We start from the raw sequence: 16326 nt of genomic DNA on the forward strand, positions 1-16326 counted from the left end.
GGAAGAGGAGATGCGATTATTCAACTATAAAAACAAGCCGCGAGGCTCGAATGATCGCAACTCTTCCCAAATTGTCAATTTTTGTGCACGATCTGAACAATTGACGATTAGGGAGAATTTACTGTATTGTACTCTTGCGGAATATTGTACTCTTGCGTACATTGTGGTTCGATGCGCACCTTGATTTACTTTTCTACTTCATCGTTTTTTAATTTATTCATACGTCGGATCGTTGATCGCGCGTCGCGTGCGATTCACAATTAGAATCGGTATCGAATAATCTTCGCCTAAAACACGCGCTAAATAAAGCTGGTGGAACGGATAGGAAACGATTTAATGGATGATAGTCGACGAATTAAGTGATCAGCCAATGTCACGATCTTCGGGGTTATCCTGAAAAGAGTCTCACGGTTAATTTTCACAAAATATAATCGTGCTCTTCGATTGCAAGTAAATTCTCCCTAATTCGCACTTATATCGTACACAAAAGTAGACAATTTGGGAAGAGGAGATGCGATTATTCAACTATATAAACAAGCCGCGGGGCTCGAATGATCGCAACTCTTCCCAAATTGTCAATTTTTGTGCACGATCTGAGCAATTGACGATTAGGGAGAATTTACTGTACTCCTCTTGCGGAATAAGAAAATGGATTGACAAAGAAAAATCATTGCCAGACCGAGGATATTCGGATCAAGATCAAAGTTGTCCGCTTTATTTGCAAGATAGAGGAGTTACAAAGACTCTCGCATCGCCTCCAAATCATTTCAATGGTTCGACAACACTAAATCGTTGTTTCGAAATTCTTTAATTTTTATCAGACCAAATTCTTCGATCCTTCGGAGAATCTGGAGAACCTAAACTAGCGGATCTGTGCGCTCGTGACTCTCATATATTTTTAAAATATCGATAAGCTTCCACACTGTAAAACGTTGATAACATTTCGATTTAATTTGCACCGCAATCTTTCGGTGCTTAAAATCAATTTCTCAGTTCACGCGAATCTCACGATAGAATCTACGAAAACAGCAATTCGTATATTTTTAAAGAACTTAATTATTGAACGATCCTTTCTGCAAAAATAACGAGTCGACGTCTTATTCGTTCTCCGTTCGATCGACGATCGTAAATAAATCGTTTCACGGCTCATAAGCCGTTTATTTTGAAAGTGGCATAAGTCACTTTATCTGATATTTTTCTCGGTATAAATAATTTCGTATAAACATTAAAAAATCACCACTTTTCATTGCGGTAAAGTGACTTATGCCACTTTCAAAATAAACGGCTCATATGTTTCTCTCATGCAAACTTTATCTCGCTTCTTTTCGTTCGATCTTTTTGGGAACGTCGGTTCTTCGATTTCAAGCATCGTTCGCGCAACGAACTCAATTAACGCGAGACGGTGCCGCGTGTGAAACCCGACGCCGGCGATCCTGCCGGCGTCAAAAAAGAAAAAAGGAAAAAGGCTGGAAGATTATAGGCGTAAATCGCGGCGCAAAGGAGCCACGTAACGATCATTCGCGGAACACGGCGCGCGGCGGCGAAAGTCAGGCGACTCGTATCTAATAAATTCAATTATCTCGGCGGGTGGCGCGGGTCAAGTTCCCGCTACCGGAAGATCGCGTAATACCTTCTGCCGCTTGTCCCGCTAACAAGACGCTAGTTACGAGGTCGTTACTTTTACGGAGGGGATCCTCGTTGCTAATCTATAACGGCGGGAACACCGCAGGGGCGTTCGGTTACCAGCAAATAACTGATTCTCTTCGGCTCGTTACCGACCCGGTTACGCCTCTATAAAAAAAAAGGAAAAAAAGAAAATGATACAAGAACTTCGTCTTTTACAACCAATTGAACGCCGCCCGGAAATAATAAATAATAATGATCGGGAGAAACAAGCCGCCCCACGTTTCGCGCGGGCCTTCTCCTCCGAGTAATTCCAATTTGAATGCCGATATTTATGAATGATATTTAATGAATGCCGAATTATTATTATATTATTATATTATTACATATATATAATATATAATAATATATATAATAATATATAATATATAATATATATATATATATATAATAATATATATAATAATATATAATATATAATATATAATATATATATATAATAATACATATATTATATATTTCTTTTCATAATTTTTCAATCACAATGTCTCCACATTCTTACACTCTTTTATGGTACTTCTACTTATTTATGTCTCACCCAATCATTTCTCTCGTGAATGCATCAAATCGAACATAACCTACAACCAATTTTCGCGTCCCCGTTTATATCGATTCTATTCCATTGGTTCGGAGATGTTCGCGCGTCCACGGCCCCTTTGCCGGACTCCCGGAGATATTAGTAATTTTATTGGAGAAATTTTTCTTTTTTTTTTAATGAGGAGTTCATTAGTCGGCCGAACGGATTTTTCATTCGCGCTAATTAAAGATTATTATTAGGTCGATCCGCCCGAGAATCCACTTCCGGTTGTTTCGTGAACGGCCGGCGACTATCTTAAAACCAATACACGCTTCGTTAACCCATTTTCCAGAGAAACGGCCACGGGATAATGCTTCGCCCATATTTCCTCGTCACATTTTCATTCAACAGGCCGTGTGTTTTCTTTGCGGCATTAAATTTTAAAGAAACACAAGAAGAAGCGAAACAATTTTAACCGCGTGCTGGAAACCGGCGAATCTTCGCGAGCTTCGAGCCAAAATGCGTTTCACGGTTGCACGAAAAATTCCGAGAAACCCGCCGACAAACCCGATATTTCACCCTTTTAGTGCAGAGCGAAAGTATCGCACTTATGCGAAAAATTCCAATTTAAATTTAAGTAAATTCTCCCTAATTGTCGCTCAGCTTGTACACAAAAATCGACGATTTGGGAAAAAAAGATAAAATTGTTGTTGATTGTTATTATAGTTGTTGACAATCGGTAACTATGAAAACGAGTCGCAAGATCGTATTTCCTAATCCGAAATTGTCCATTTTCGTGTGCAATGTGAGCGCGAATTAGGGAGAAATTACTGTACTAGGTACGTAACCGTCGAATCATGTCACGTGGCCTCCGAATTGCCTCCGAATCTTGTCATCTGGCCTCCAATTTGACTTCGAATCGTGTCACGTGTTCTCAGAATTGCCTTCGAATCGTGTCACGTGGTCTCAGAATTGCCTTCGAGTCTTGTCATTTGGCCTCCAATTTGACTTCGAATCGTGTCACGTGGCCTCCGAATTGCCTTCATAATAAACCATAAAAAAAACGTGCCAAAAGGCTTGAACAATCGTATCTCCTCTTCCTAAATTGTCCATTTTTGTGGACAATCTGAGCGTCAATCCACCCTCTGATCGCAACGATTTCTCTATAAATCTCGAGCAATCGTGTGAGAATCGAAACGAATTGCCAGAAATCAGAGAATCGCGTAACGATATTTAGCCGAATGCCGAGTCCATCTTCTCTTCCCAAATTGTCCAATCTCGTTTCCAACCTGAGCGTCAATTCGGGAGAATTCACAGTAGTTGATCGTCGTCGCATACGCAGCGATATATCGTCGTTCGACCCTAAAAGGGTTAATTCCCCGTCACAACGAACGTTCGCGGAGAACCCGGAGCCCGCTTACATAATCTTCACCCGAGGAGAGCTTGATTCTCAGTCGGAAGCGTTACGAAAGCGTTACGAAAGCGTTACCAAAGCGTTTCTCTCTCTTTCTCTGTTACAGAATACTTGATGTCAGGAAGTCCACGGAGCTACCCGGCCCGTTCTCCAGGGGTGGCAACCACGCCAACCGTGACCAGGTGAGTTATTACGAGCACGTGTGCACGCGAAATTGGCCGCGCGACCGGGCGAGCGCGCGAAACCTTCGAAGCCGAGCAGAAAGTCGAAGCGGGTGCCGAAGCCGAAGCCGAAGCTGCCGGCGCAGCCTCGACACATCCATATTCCAGCAGGCAATAACACAGATTTCCGCGTAAGCCAGATCACGTAAGCGGATTTTTCGCGCGGCGGCTGACAAATCCGCGAGACTTATCGGTTTACCTAGTTGCCGGATTTCCCGCGGTTGAATTAAGCTCCGAAAAATCGACCGGGCTGTTGACTCTGCCTCGGGAACGCCGGCTCGGCTCGGCTCGGCTCGTCGCCGCTCGTCGCCGTTCCGCGCCGCACCGCGTCGGGCCGCGCGACGCGCTCCACCGATTGACGGCCCATCGTTTCGGTGTTAACACGAACGGCTCGTGTTCCCGTCTTCCCTTTCGGCACCGGATTCCGAAACGATTTTACCTCCACCAGGCGCCCACCTTTCCACCCGCTTTCCGTTTCGCTGACGGTTCTTCCTTTTTCTTTTTTTTTTTGCCGGGGAACAGTTTTTCCGCGCATCGAAGATGTTTACTTTACGTCAGGATTGTTTTGTTCCCCGGAGGCACACGTCGGAAATTGTTGCACGGAAAGCGATAGGATAGGATTATGCCTCGACATATTTACCGTACACTTTTTGTCAGAATCTTTGCTTCGCGTACGGTCCCAGTGTTTGGAACAATCGAACTAGTTAACGCGTTCCGTGCCGAGCTGTTTTAGCTCGACTCTTTACACTGGCCATTTGATATTTTACTAAAATTTGATATATTGTACGTAATTATTAATTATTGTATATATATAGTTTTAGTAAAATATTAAATGGCTAGCATAAAGAGTCGAGTTTAAATAGCTCGGCACGGATATTATATATATATATATATATATATATATATATATATATATATATATATATTATATTATACGATATAATTATATAATATAATATATAATATATAATATAAATAATATTATAATAATATATAATATATATAATATAATACAATATTATATATATATATATATATATTATGTATATATATAACAATGAAACAAACTTATTATGACCCATTCGTGTGGTGGAAATTATTTCATCAGTTCTAAAGTTGCTATAAACTATTTTCATAACGCGTTAAATAAACATGTATGTATGTACCATCGGTGGTACATGTGGCACGGAACGTGTTAAATTAAAATGAGAAAGGACTTGAATTAATAATTAATATTAATATTATATTAACATCCACGTAAAATATTTATGGAATTTCGAAGAAGTACATTTTAAAACTATGAATCTAATTTATCCTGTAACTATCCTCACTGGCAAGCGACAGGGGTTGACATTTTGCGAGGCCATATTTGACCAGCTTATCCGGCTAGACCCTTCCAGATTCGAAAGAATTTATGGACTTCCGGCAAATGGATTTCGGTAAATGGATCAGAGGTGCTTGTTCAATTCAAATTCCAATAAATACGTTTATAGAATTTCCACCAAATTTATATTAATTCGGTGAATTGGTAATGCGGTGCCTAAGCCCCGTGTTCCAGGAACGTCGTCCTGAAACGTGCGAATCATCGTAATAGGATGCAAAGAATGTGACTGATTCGTTTAGCTTTACCAAAAAGAAAAAAAGAAGAAAAATCAGAAACGGGTGAAACATGATCGATACGTCGAGCAAGGTGCAACAGAAACAAAGGAAAGACTTTTAAATTTTGAAAGTATCCATCGATGTACAGTATTTTCTTCCGGAAATGCCTAATTTCGGGTTGCTGCGAATTTTCCTGTGCTAGGGAAATTGTGCTACGCCAATGTAATTTCTTGCTACGTCGGTGCTAAAAATCGACAAAGTCGGTCGAGCGTGTGATGCCGCACGCGATGCGAATTCCAGAACCTCACTGCTCGCTTTTTCTAGTTACTGATTGTCAACAACTATAAAAACGAGTCGCAAGGCTCGAATAATCGTATCTCCACTTCCTAAATTGTTCATTTTTGTGCACAATCTGAGCGTCAATTAGGGAGAATTTAGTATATTAGGTACGTGACCGTTGAATCGTGGCAAGTGGTCTTCGAATTGCCTTCGAATCGTGGCAGATGGTCTTCGAATTGCCATCGAATCGTGACAGGTGGCTTCCGAATTGCCTTTGAATCGTTGCGCGTGGTTTTCGAATTGCCCTCGAATTGGCTTCGAATCATGGCACGTGATCTTCGAATTTCCTTCGAATTTCCTCCGAATCGTAGCATGTGGTCTTCGAATTTCCTTCGAATCGTGGCACGTGGTCTTTGAGTCGCCTTCGAATTGCCTTCGAATCATGGCACGTGGTCTTTGAATTGTCTTCGAATCGTGTCATGTGTCCTCCGAATTGCCTTCGCATCGTGTCACGTGTCCTCCGTATTGCCTTCGCATCGTGTCACGTGGCCTCCGAATTGCCTTCGAATCGTGTCACGTGGCCTCTGAATTGCCTTCGAATCGTGTCATGTGGCCTCCAAATTGCCTACGAATTGCCTTCGAATCGTGGCATGTGGCCTCCGAATTGCCTTCCAATAGTGTCATATGCCCTCTCAATTGCCTTCGAATAGTGTCACGTGTCCTCCGAATTGCCTTCGCATCGTGTCACGTGGCTTAAAAAATTAAAAATATTATTCCTATATTATTCATATTAACGTCATTTTGGCCGCTGCCTCTTTTTTTGCCGACTGCCCCTAGTTTCCATAAAACCTCTCCGCTTAGCCCGAAGAATCGCGACCTAGTACTCTCGGATCCGCCGGTTTCAATTCCGACCTCCGTACATTTCTGGTAGAAATTACTGTAACAGGATACAAGGAACGATAATAACGCGCGATCTAGTCGTTCGAGGGCGATGTTCCGGAAAAGAAAAAAAAAGATCGGCGAAGCATCGAAGCCGGTCGATATCTGTTGGCACAACGGAAACAGAGAGAGAGAGCCGAGGGACTTTCATCTCGTTTGCCCGTCAGAATCCCGGCTAAAAGCGTTCCCGAAATCGGAACGAACTTATTACTCGGCCTGATAGAATGAAAGTAAGGACGCGGAATAAAGAGCAGGCTAATTCGATATTTCGCGCGCGTCGCCGACTGCGATCGAATCGGCACGGAAGGCGGAACGGGAACGGAAAGGGAGGAGGGTCGTCGTCGTCGTCGTCGAAGGAGGAGGAGGGGACCGGCGAAATACGAGAGAACGCCGGGACGACGTTCTAAATATTTTAAAAGTTCGGCTCATTTGAATTGAAACATCTTCGACTGCGGCTCTCTCTCTCCTTGGTCCCCTTCCGATCGCCGCAGTATTTTCTCTGCGGTTATTGCGCTTCCAGCCACGTCCGCGCCCTATTCAACCGATTGATTTAAATTTTCCAAAGTTTCCGCGCGCCATTTCCTCCCCTCCCACCCTCTTCTACCTTCCCTCTTTCCGCAGAAAGAGCCGGCGCGGTGAATTCCGCTACGCGGGAATTGTTATCCGGTCGCGGAAGGGTCCGGCCGGATAAGCGATCGGCAGCGCCGCCGTTTATGCTGTTTATGTTTATGGAATCGCGGCGCTCGGTGTGTGAAATAGCTTTCTGCGATGTTCCGGATCTCTCGTTGTCCGTGTCAAAAAGATTCACCGCTGCGAATCGCTTTGCTTGGAAATGGATCGTACATTTTCCGGATCTATGGCATCGTCTTCGATCTTCCAAAACTCGGTGGAATTAGGCGTGAGACGTTCGCAACGTTTTCATCATTGCTTAACTGCGACGAGGAGAGTTCGTAAATAGTGAAAAAAATTCATTTCGGTTTAATTGTCCACGAATTTGATCAAGAATCGCTCGAAATCCGCGTCTTCGTGAAAACTCCGTTTCACCGCCCATAGCTCGCTCGCGCGCGATTTTGCGGACTATCATCTGACATAATCGAATGAAACCAAAGGCAAATGACAAAGCGAAGGCTTGGCCTGCTTCATGTATTTTTTTTTAAATTTTCTGCCTCGCGTTGATAGTGCGAACTAATTATTTTTTGGCAACTGATGCTTGAGAACGATTTCTTCGGGCGATACCCGTGCGAAATAAATTATAAGCGACGCTTTTGTCCTGAATCATTGTTCCTAAAAGTACAACGGTCGTTAACGGAACGTTCCTTGGAAACGGTGTAATTAAGGCGGGTTTTGATTTAACGTATAAAACGGGGTATCGCGGGAGAAATTCTCGAAGCAAAACTGGGTCAAAAATGGTGAATTTCCGTTCGGTTGGTTTTAGCTTCGCGCGCCGATTTTATCGTCGCCCCCCGGCATCAAGAGAGCCACGTAGCTGCTAATGACTCGCTAATTGCCAAAAGTGGCCGGCCGAAGATTTGTAATCATTAGAGAGACAGCGAACGACAGCCTCGCGTTGGATAATGGCACTTCTGCGGCCCGATACCGACTCCTACTGCTGTTAATATCGACCATGAATGAATAAAATATCGGCTAGGATATTAGCTTGACATTTCGCACAAATTATCTCCATTTTTTTGCGCGGTGTAGCAAATTACACCCCCTATTCGAGATAGCATTGCCCTCTCTGGACTTGCTTCAAGGTCGTACTTTGACGCTTCTTTTGAAAAAGCGAGGTTATGTCGAGGTCATTACTTATATAATGATTACTTATAATTATTTAATTATATATATTTATATAATACAATTATTATTATATTATATATTATATTATATTATATTATATTATATTATATTATATATTATATTATATTATATTATATATTATATTATATTATATTATATTATATTATATTATATTATATTATATTATATTATATTATATTATATTATATGTATATAATTATATATAAATAATTTAATTATATAATCATATAATATATAATATAATAATAATATATAATTATTGTACAATAGTACACAGTTATCTTCGCATGTTTACACCGTGTCCTGGACTCTTTACACATCGCCGACGATGAAATCGATAAAATTCATTGCGTCGAAGAACGAGTGGTTTAAAAAAAGTGTCGTTAAATCACGGGAAACAAAGGTAACAATATATTTTTTAAACCTCATCGATTTGCTCGATTACGAGATATCGAGAGAATCGTGCAAATAAATATCGCATTTATACGTCGAATAATTCGTACGTACTCTTTCAACGACGAACGTAATAAAAATTCACGAGCACGCCGTAGACGCACGTAAATAGACTGCGATAGCTTCGCGAAGATGGAATCTTTGATTTACGAAAAAATAATGTTCGAAGTGTATAACTCGAAACTGGCTTCCTTGCAACGAGCACCCGGCAACTTTGGCAATCTTAACGCTGCAGATCATTGAACAGTTTCCGGCATGAAATCGGCCGTTCAAACTTTCGTAGATCCTACGATTTTATCCCGGGGAATGCGGGGCTCACCATCGAATTCAATGAAGAAACATCCACTTCCCGGACGATATTAAAATGAAGCATCCCGTAGAACGCGGCTCGTAATTTAATTAAACATTCATTTGCGCGCAATTTAATCCAAGTTCGGCGAGACTCCGGGCCCCGGCCTAACTCCGGCCCGCCTTGAGATACTATGAATTTTTTAAGGGAGCTGTATGAACTTCGTATCCGGATTATTTCCGCGGCAGTCTTCTGTCGGCGAATAATGGCCGCCGCGCGAATGAATTGCGCTTGCGTTTAAGTGATATTTAAGAGTGACTTAATGGAGTTATACTTGCGATTAAGTGAATGCGGGGACTAGACCGAATGGCCGAGCGTAAACCAGCTGCTGGTTTCACCCCGTCTTGGAAACGAGCTTTCGCTGCACGCTGGCGACAAACTCGAATCGCATAATCGAATCGCCGACGCTCGCGATGGAGTTATTAATTTTTCGCGCAATAATCCGCTCGGACGTGCGAGGAAATTCGTGAGGATATTTTCAAGCGCGTTGTTCAACTTGGAAAATGACAGAAAATTATACAAATTTTGAGTATATTGTTTGGAAGAATATTCAATTTAGCATAGACGCGTTAGGATATCGCGTTAAACGAACTTTTGTTATGGCTGACACTTGTTGCAATCGCTGTAGGAAATTATTGTGTCTATAAAATTTGTAAACTCTTTCATTTCTATCAAATGTTTGAAATTCATAGTTCTACGGGGTGTCTCATGATTATATTAACACCCGGAAAGACGTCAACTCCTGTTAATTTCAGTTAATTCTTGAGGTCATTTCAAGAAACTTTTTCCTTAGCGGAAATGCAATCCACAGCTTCGTTTACGAGTTATTAACGAAAAACAGCGACCAATGAGAGGCGAGCGGGCGGAGCCCTGTCCCGCCCACTGGCTCGGTCGCCTCGCGTCTGCCGATCTCGCGCCTCTCATTGGTCACTGTTTTTCGCTGATAACTCGTAAACGAAGCCGCGGATCGCATTTTTGTTAAGGAAAAAGTTACTTGAAATGACCTCAGGAACCTTTCATTTCTCGAAAATACCATAACTTTGGAACACTTTTGTATTTTCGAGACCATCACAGGCTCCAATCCTCCAAAGTTGAGCGTAGCTTTAAAATCGCACGCTGATCTATCATGTTTTTAAATCTAGTTTCATTTTCTGTCAGAATAAAATATAAATAAATATAATAATGAGAAATGCGATAAATATAATAAATATAATAAATATGATAAATAGAATAAATATAATAACTGCAATAAATATAATAAAAGTATCCCGATTATGTATCTTTATCGCAATCGGTTTCAATTCTCTTTTACATAATATATTATACATAATAATAATATAATATACATATTATTATATAATATATTATATAATAATATATAATAATATAATAATATATTATACCATATTATATATAACTATGTATTCCTTCTTAATTTATATATACATGTCGACACTCCCAGTTACGATTTTTACAAAGTTACACGCGTATAAAAAATACAACGAAGGGACAACCAATCGCAAGACAGCACAGTCGTTCATCGAACACCGAGAACGTGCAAAAATGGCACTCGCAACTGTTGCTGCAATTACCGTGGTCCACGGTGCTCGGCATCCGGCCACCAGACGTTAGTATTTCTTATCCCGGCCGATTGGAGGAGGCTGCGAGGCCGTTTAAGGGAAGAATTTCCGCGAGAAGGGCCGCGCATGAACGGTCATTACCGGTGTCCCCGACGAAGTGGGTCGTTAACAATCCGGCGTCCCGTGAAAGAAAACAGAAGCCCGGGTCCGGGGAGGGTTGGAATAGCGGGAGGAAGGAAGGAAGGATGGTCGGGGACCGCTTTGGTCGCCGGCGGAGGGCCACACGCGTGTTCCTTCGGCTCCGTTGCCTCAGCAACAGAGTACCTTCCGTCTCGCTGACCCACCGTTTCCGGTGACACGGATGGCCTCTCCTTTCATCGAACTTCGGCCGAGACTGGAACACGGCTTTGAAGGGAAAAAATCCTGGAATCAGGGAGCCCGGTAAGGGTCGCCGCGTCCATTGTTCGCCGGTCAACGAAATACTTTTTTTTTTCCGCCCGGCGAAAAAGTTCCCCGATTGTGCGACGCGAAACTTCCAGCCCGCGATGGTTCTCCTTCAAGAACTCATTTTTATTTTACTAATACGCGGACAATGCCGCGGACGTAAACAGCTTGCAATTTCAGGGAAGAAGAAGGGAAGCTGCCGCCGGAGAAATGGTAATTTTCTGTACCGCGGGGTTTTACACGGTCGTGGCCGGTTGATATGGACTATCGAGGCTCCAATGAAATTGTTGGAAATTTATTTACGAAAAATTCATTCGTTCATTTATTTAGTTATTTGTAATAGGTTTGTTTTGACTTTTAACGTTTCCGTTCGAAGAAAACAGCTGCAAATGCCCACGGAAACTTTTATTTCCCGCATTTATGCGTAATCAGAAAATTCGTGCTTTTTCTTGGGAATGGGGGAAAGTTGTAGTTTAATGAATAGTTTGTGTTAATAAAATTGGATTATATAATTAATGGAATTATAATTATGATTAATAAAATTACTCTGTTATAACTGATAAAATTTATAAAAACTTACAGTTATAACTCTAAAAAATACAATTATAATTACTAAACTTACAATTATAACTCTAAAAAATACAATTATATTTAATAAGCTTACAGTTATAACTATAAAAAATACAATTATAATTAATAAGCTTACAGTTATAGCTAGTAAAATTACAATTATAATTAATAGACTTACAGTTATAGCTAATAAAATTAAAATTAAAATTAATAAACTTACAATTATAATTAATAAAATTACACGTATAACTAATAAAATTATAGTTATAATTAATAAAATTACAATTATAATTAATAAACTTACGATTATAATTAATAAACTCACAGTTATAATTAATAAAATTACACTTATAATAAATAATCTTACAATTATAATTAATAAAATCACAATTATAACAAAATAACATCACAGTTAAATCACAATTAAATTCCGAAACCAACGGAGACGCCAAAAGACTCTATCACAGCAACCATTGAAACACTAACAACCACATTTCGAAGACATTTTTTTCCAGAGCGCATTGGCGGCGCAACGGTATGGAACCAGAATAAATTTATCTCTTGTTCCCAGACGTCGTAAAACGGTCCGTAATCAATTCGTCGTTCGGAAGACGCGGTCCCGATATTCATCACGAATTTCTCTCGTTCCGGTGAACCAAAAAATGGCGAATTTCCCTTCCGCGCTCTGGAAAATCCGAATTTTCGTTACGCGGTTTATCGGTCGCCACCCAACCCCCCCTCCCCCCGCCGGGGGTCGGACGATTATTCCATGGAGGACATTAATTTCGAAAGTTTACGGGGCCGTAAAGCCGGCAAGAGAAAACTCGGCGAAATTAGCATAGAAGATTCGAAGAACGGAGTTTAACGAGGCAGTAAGCGAAATAGTAGTAGACTGCGCGTTTCGGCGATGTTCCCGGCGTAGTCGGTTCGACGCGTAATTTTCCGGCGTGCGCGCCGGTCGCCGACGTCCCGGGGTCGATACGGTCTTTATTTTGTAAGCACCGGCGTCGGACAAAGGAGACGTCCGCCGTTCGCATTTATCACTTATTAACTGAAGCAATTCAGCTAAAAGAACACCGTCCGCACTCGACCGGGAGCAAAGGCTTTTCTTCCTCCTCTTTTCAGCGGCGCCTCCCGCACCCTCCCCCCCTCCTCCTTGCTCGCGATCGCTTCACCTTATCCATCTTTACCTCCTCAATATCGTTTCTCTCGAGGCTGCTGCGCTCGCCGAGAGTCTTCCGAAAACAAAACACAGAGCTATCGTTATTGCCCCCGGAAAGGGATATCGCGGGAAGGGTGGGAGCGAGGGGGGAGAGGAAAAGTTTCGCTCCATGTATCGAGTATGTGCTCCGATACCGTGTATCTCTGCTTTTATTGCCTTCCTCTCGACGAGCCGGTGCGTAAGCTTCGCTAAACCGAACCGAGTCCCCGCGGAACCATCGGCGGACCAGGTTTCTTCTTTCTGAGAGAGCGTTTCAAGGTCGCGCCGCGAAACATACGCGATCACCGCGGGAAACAATAAGTCGAGAGAAGGACGATTTATTATTCTTCGCGGTGCTTTTGGGATACTTTTCTGGCAACGCGGAAAGAGATCTGACGGAGCACGGTTTCTCGTATTTTAGTGGCTGAACCTTTGCCGTATCATCTTCTTCGTAGTCGCGATCATAAGCGCCATTTCGATTGTAATAACTTCTTAGAAGAGAAAGGAGGATTTGTATTTATTGCGTGTTTATGTTTAGTGGAATGATTAAGTGTTGGTCACGAGAGGACGGAATTTTGTTACGGCTTTAAGGAATGGAGTGATATTAATACTTATATAACTCATAACTTATAATTATTATAATTATTATAATTATAATTAATACTCCTACTCGTTAAAGTATGGCAAAGGGTTAATATTTGCGACTTGGATTAGTATTTCTTTTCATTTCAGAAGCAAACATGTATTTGAGGACAGATTTCGATGTTTCGGTCTGGTTGTTACTGGAACGATCTCAATAATTATTAATGAATAGAGTGAACAGAATTATGAAGTTGAAGGATCAGGCATTATTTCAGTTAACATAATTATAGGTATAACCACATAAAGATACATTTCGTTTCTGTTAAGAGTAAACAGGAACGTTCAATTTTTCCATTTTACTGGAATGGTCTCAACAATTTTTAACGAAAAGAGTGAACAGAACTATGAAATTGAATTATCAGATATTGTTTCGGTTAACATAATTGTAGGTACAACCAAATAAAGTCATATCTAATTTAGTGTAGTACTAACAGCGAGTAGGAACATTGAACTTTTCCACAACGCTCCAACCATTTTAGGAGTCGCGAAAAAGAACGCGCTGTAAGAAAATTAGTCGATCGAACGAGAAAAGTCTTGCATAAAAAAATTGAATTTTCGCGACGCGTTCCCGACGATTCCGGAGTAAAAAAAGTGTTTTCATCTGGAATATTTTCACGACGGAAAACACTGCGCGGCCGCGGTTGGCGGTCGAAGTAACAAAGAGCCGCAACTTACCCCTTCCGAAGTATCGAAGAAGAACGTCACCGTCGTGTTTTACACAGGATGTGAAATTATGAGGCGCGGTGATAAGAGCGGAGAAGATTTATGGCCGGGCGCCGCTGGAGAACCACTTTTCTTCGGGGCCTGCACTTTAATCAGTAAACCTAACTGTACACGCTCATCCATATTCCCGCTGCTTCGTCGTGTACTTTCATAAAACTGGCTGGAGTCAAATGTTTGAAGGATTCGTTGCTGCGACGCGTTAAAATAACACTGTACACCGTGTTTGATAAAACCCGGGAGTGGAAAACCAGCGGAACGAGCGGGCCCCATCGATCAGGGGACCCCGTCGCTCACGGATAAAGTAATTTCTCTCGGAAATGTTCGGAGACCGGAATTGAAACCGGCAGATTTGTTTCTAATTTTTTGCCACGATTCGAAGGCAATTCAGAGGCTACATGACACTATTCGAAGGCAATTGAGAGGGCTCATGACACTATTCGAAGGCAATTCGTAGGCCACGTGCCACGATTCGAAAGCAATTCGATTCATGACACTATTCGAAAAAAATTCGAAGGCTACTTGACACTATTCGAAGGCAATTCGAAGGCTACTTGACATTATTCGAAGGCAATTCGATTCGTGACACTATTCGAAAGCAATTCGAAGGCTACTTGACATTATTCGAAAGCAATTCGAAGGCTACATAACACTATTCAAAGGCAATTCGATTCATGACACTATTCGAAAGCAATTCGAAGGCTACTTGACACTGTTGGAAGGCAATTCGAAGGCTACATGACACTATTCAAAGGCAATTCGATTCGTGACACTATTCGAAGGCAATTCGAAGGCTACATGGCACTATTCAAAGGCAATTCGAAGACTACATAACACTATTCGAAGGCAATTAAGAAGGAACATGATACTATTCGAAGAGCAATTCGATGGCTACATGACACTATTCGAAGGCAATTGAAAGGCAACATAACACTATTCGACGAGCAATTCGAAGGACACATAACACGATTCGACGGTCGCGTACCTAATACAATAATTTCTCCCTAATTCGCGCTGAGATTTTACACAAAAATGGACAAAATTTGGGAAGAGTAGATACGATTATTCGCGTCTCGTGTCTCGTTTTTATAATTGTTAACAATCGCTAACCATAAAAGCAAGCCGCACGGCTCGAATAATCATATCTCCTCTTCCCAAATTGTCCATTTTCTTACGCAATCTGAGCGCGAATTAGAGAAGAATTACCGTACCTTCTGGGAATAAATAAAACAGCAATAAATCACATAGGCGTAGACTTAGCACAGTGAAAAATTCCCAGCCACCCAAAATACGGCATTTCCGGGAGAAATTATTGTACTTATCTCGAGCAACCACTCCGCCGAGACACCGGTTTCAAATGGTGCCGAGGATCGGAGCTGTCTGCAAAGAAATTCCACGACGCCGCGCCGCGATTATTTCATCGAGCGACACGGCCCCCGTCGCCGCGTAATCCCGCGTCAACTCGGTAAAAGTTTCGCAGGAGCACACTTCATTTAACTCCGCATTACGCCGCTTAATTCTTCGAGACCGCCTCTGAAAACTGAGTTGTTTACTATGCATCTCTCCCACGGCGACGAGCGTGCCTTTGTCTGCCGCCATGCCAGAACTATTTAAATTAATCAACATGGAAACCTTAATCTCCCCAGACGTCTTAATCTCGGCTTCAATTTGTGCGACTCGAGCCTCCCGTCTCCTCCTCCGAGCTTCCTCGAAACCGCCGTCGCCGTCGCCGACGCCGCCGACGCCGCGCGGCAGCCGGGTCTCGTGCTTTTCACGAAACGTAAAACGCGGCCCCCACGGAACCGCGCGCTTACTTTTCTCCTTTTTTCTCCCCCCGCTCCCCCATTTCTTACCCCCACTTTCGACGGCCGGAGCGCGGCAGGGCGAGAACGTTTCT

General features: G+C 42.1%; 1 protein-coding gene across 7 annotated transcripts in view; it reads left to right on the forward strand.

Moving 5' to 3' along the window:
* The window catches only part of Ten-a (Teneurin-a transmembrane protein), a 1349343-nt gene that overhangs the window by 888972 nt on the left and 444045 nt on the right, over nt 1-16326 (forward strand). For all 7 annotated transcript variants that reach the window (XM_033473288.2, XM_033473287.2, XM_033473289.2 and 4 more), the window contains one exon: nt 3721-3796. In XM_033473288.2, the coding sequence (XP_033329179.2) occupies nt 3721-3796 (76 nt within the window). The remainder of the gene's footprint in view (nt 1-3720; nt 3797-16326) is intronic.

Source organism: Megalopta genalis, chromosome 4 (genome assembly GCF_051020955.1).
Source record: "Megalopta genalis isolate 19385.01 chromosome 4, iyMegGena1_principal, whole genome shotgun sequence".
Taxonomy (NCBI): domain Eukaryota; kingdom Metazoa; phylum Arthropoda; class Insecta; order Hymenoptera; family Halictidae; genus Megalopta; species Megalopta genalis.